Source organism: Fukomys damarensis, unplaced genomic scaffold (genome assembly GCF_012274545.1).
Source record: "Fukomys damarensis isolate Sample0158 unplaced genomic scaffold, DMR_v1.0_HiC HiC_scaffold_16, whole genome shotgun sequence".
NCBI lineage: Eukaryota > Metazoa > Chordata > Mammalia > Rodentia > Bathyergidae > Fukomys > Fukomys damarensis.
In genome coordinates, this window is record NW_022900928.1 from 119,402,408 (window position 1) to 119,405,806 (window position 3,399).

Here is a 3,399-nt window from a genome sequence, read left to right on the forward strand (position 1 = left end):
CTCTGTAGTTCAGTTTTCTTTGTCTCACTTGGACATTTCTGGAAGCAAAAGGATGTAGAACAAATCTAGCAACAGGGGCTACTCCTATAAATGGAGGAATTCTCAGAGAATAACTGTGGGCTGGGGTGTGGTGGGTGGTGAAAACAGATTTCCAGGTATTGCAGTGTTAGCAATCTCAAAAGAACCTTGTTTCTCGCCCAAGAGGATGGGTTGGCAGTTACAGTATGGGAGCCCTCACCCTCTCTAGTTCCAGGTGATTGATAAACGGGACTGACAAACACCAAGTTATGGGACTAACTCAATAAAAATTTATTGAGCCCCCACTCTGGCTTTTTAAGTACACTGCTTTGCTGTTCATGATATATTTCCACATCTTTCAGGGTTTTGGCTCAGGCCACACATAATAAGCAGCAAATGCTAAATTGTAGGCATATGTAGCTATTTGAAATATTGTTTTTAGAAAGCAAAATCCTTCAAATTTGGCAACTTGGAATGAAGATAATTTTTTTGAAGGAAAACATTTATTGATACATTTTAGAGAGACATGACAACAATTATCAGAGGACACTTGTATCTGTGATATATTTTGCTTTTTTCTCATTCCCCCCTCCCTTCAACTCTTCTTGCCTTCCTTATTTACAAAAGCTTTGTTTCCATTTTTTTCTCCTATTCTTTTTTTTTCCCCTTGTCCCTTCTGAAAAGAAATTTCTTAAAGGGCTGGGGATTTAGCTCAGGGGCACTGCTTCTGCCTTGAAAGCCCAAGGTGCTGACTTTGATCCCCAGTACCACAAAAAACAAAAAAAGCAAAAAAATTTCCTGAAAACCAGAAATTCAGTTGATATTTTTCTTTATCTGCTTCAGCAGTTGACTGGGAGCCCGGTAAAAGCTACACACGTAACTGGGAACCATGAAACTTTAGCAGTCTTCGAGTTGTCGGTTATTAACTGAACGACCTTCACAAGCAACCCAGCCTCTGGGAACCTGTTTTTTCATTTTCAAACCGGGAAGGAGAAATTTTTGATTGGGGTGTGATAAGATAAAACACTACAAAAAAGGGACCAGGTTCACGTGAACGTTACCAGTGGCTAATTTGAGAGTCTGGTTATGGTTGAAGGAAAACGGAGTTTAGAGACACAAAGGAAAGTGAGTCAAAGGGACCCTAGAGGCAGCACCTCCGTTACGGCTCAGCTCTTTCACAGAGCAAAAATCTCCTTCACACGGCGGACACGTCCTTTTTTAACTGGAAAATGGATGTTTTCCATTTCGGAAAACTGGAAAACTTTGGATGAGTTTTGTCCTCATTAGCAGAAAATTCCATTCTCCAAACTTTGCTTTTTCTCAGTGCAGTCTGCAAACAAGTCAGGCTTTCCTCGCTGGCCCAGGGCAGGGGGAGGGGTGCTGGGGAGGGGGGCCAAGGAGGAGACCAGGTGGTGCGAGACAGACGGTGCCGAGGGGCGCCGAGGGCCTAGCTTGAGGGTGGAGTCCTAGCCCAGGGAGCTCCAACCACAGACCGACCGCCTTCTCCTCCGAGAGCCTTGGGCGTGGCTTCGGCTGTGAAGATGTGTTTCCCGTCGTCCTTTCACTCTCCTTACTTCCGGGGTTGGACTTCCTGTCCATCACAAGGGAAAGCTTGCAGAGCTGGTTGGAGGGCCGGACACAACGGTCAGTATGGTTGGCCAGTCTTAGGTTTCTGGAGAGGGCAAGAGGACGCTCTTTCTGTCTTCTGTCTTTTTTCTTCCCGAAACGCCTCAGCTTGCGGGAACACTCTAGGATTTTGGCACCACCACCCACCTGAGGGTCTTCCGCTTCCTCTTTTTCCCAGGCTCCGCCCCCAGCGTCCCGTGGCCATGACAACCGTAGCAAGGGATTCCTTGGTGTGGAAGCTTGCGGAGCTTCTACGGGAGTCTGGTGAGTGGACCAACTGTTGCTCTCGGCTTCAGGCGAGGCAAGGGTGCTTCCGACCTCAGAGACACGCCCTAACAGTCATGGAATTAAGACTGCTTGGATCACGAGGTGTTGGAGTTGTTTGTTCGCCCTAATGCGTTGCCTACAGTATCCTGTCTTTGACAGTCTAACACTGTCCATCCTTAGAGATCAAATTCCGGTGCCATTTCTTCCATGCATTCTGATGCTCTCAGAGAGAAGTGATCATTGCTTGACATTAAGTTCCTTGAGAACAGGAACTGATCCTAATTATTATCATATGGTGCCTTGTAGCTGAAAGCTCAAGATTTGGAGTCAGTCCTGCCTGGGTTGGAACCTGCCTTTTTGGCTATATTAGGTTTTCCAAACTCAGTTTTTCTCCCCAGCAGATTGTCATCTGATTGCACTTAACGAAAAAGTTATGGAAATTAAGTTTAATTCATGGAAAGTAGTGCAGGGTATGCACATACAGCAAGTGCTCAAAACTGGTAGCTATTTTTATTATAATTGTTTCTTTCAGTGCCTGGGCACAGTGGAGTCACAGTAGTTATTTGGCTTGTTTGTTTGGGGTTTTTTTTAGACAAGATCTGGATGTGTATCCAGGCAGGCCTTGAATTCTTGGCAGTCCTCCTGCCTCAGCCTCCCGAGTTCTGGGATTACAAGTGTGTGTCACCATGCCATGCATGAATCACAGTATTTGTTTAATAGGAGGTTGGCTTCAGTTGTGGTACAAATGCCTTGGATTTGAGAATGGACAGAGTGGCAGCTTCCCATTAGCAGTATGATTGCAGTCAAGATTCTTAATTTCTTTGAGCCTCAATTTTCATATCTGTAAGATGAGGTTAATGGTGTTTCTTTTAGGGAGATCCACATGAGGCTTAAATGTGGTAGCAAAATCATCTGGCATGTGTTACCCAGTTAATGTTGGCTGCTGTCTATCTCTGTGAACTTCCATTGGTGGTTATCTATGGAGTCTTTATAGCAGTTCTATTTTCTGGCTTCTATCAATGACTATGCACTTGTCTTCTCTTCTAAACTGGGAAGCCCTTTGAGGGTGGGACCAGGCCTTGAACCATGTTTTTTTTCTATCCTTAATATCTAGTACATAGACAATCCTTCATACAAGGTTAGTGTTTGTTAATTTGTTTGACAAGAATCTGATATAGCTTCAGTGATTAGAGATGACGGAGTGTATGAGTAGTGACTATAAAGAGAAAGGAGATCTTTGTGGTGGTGGAATAGTTTTATATCTTAATTTTGGTGATAGTTGCAGGAACCTGTACAAAGAGTATAGAACTGTGTACTGTACATATTGTGCCAGTATCAGTTTCTTGATTTTGATGCTGTATTATAGTTAGGTAAAATATAAATGTTGGAGGAAACTAGGCAAAGGGTATAGGGAACCTCTGTACTATTTCTGCAATATCCTTTGACCTTATATTTGATTTTTTTTTGTGGTTTTTTTTTTTTTTTTTT

The 3,399-nt window shown here is 43.5% G+C and overlaps 1 protein-coding gene across 2 annotated transcripts in view; it reads left to right on the top strand.

The window, feature by feature from the left end:
* Window positions 1–1,496: 1,496 nt before the first annotated feature.
* The window catches only part of Stk11ip (serine/threonine kinase 11 interacting protein), a 17,091-nt gene continuing 15,188 nt past the window's right edge, over window positions 1,497–3,399 (top strand). Inside the window, exons 1-2 of one of the 2 annotated variants that reach the window (XM_010611815.3) lie at window positions 1,497–1,662; window positions 1,823–1,908. In XM_010611815.3, the coding sequence (XP_010610117.1) occupies window positions 1,848–1,908 (61 nt within the window). In that variant the 5' untranslated portion in view covers window positions 1,497–1,662; window positions 1,823–1,847. The remainder of the gene's footprint in view (window positions 1,663–1,822; window positions 1,909–3,399) is intronic. The other variant, XR_004517528.1, reaches the window with a different exon arrangement.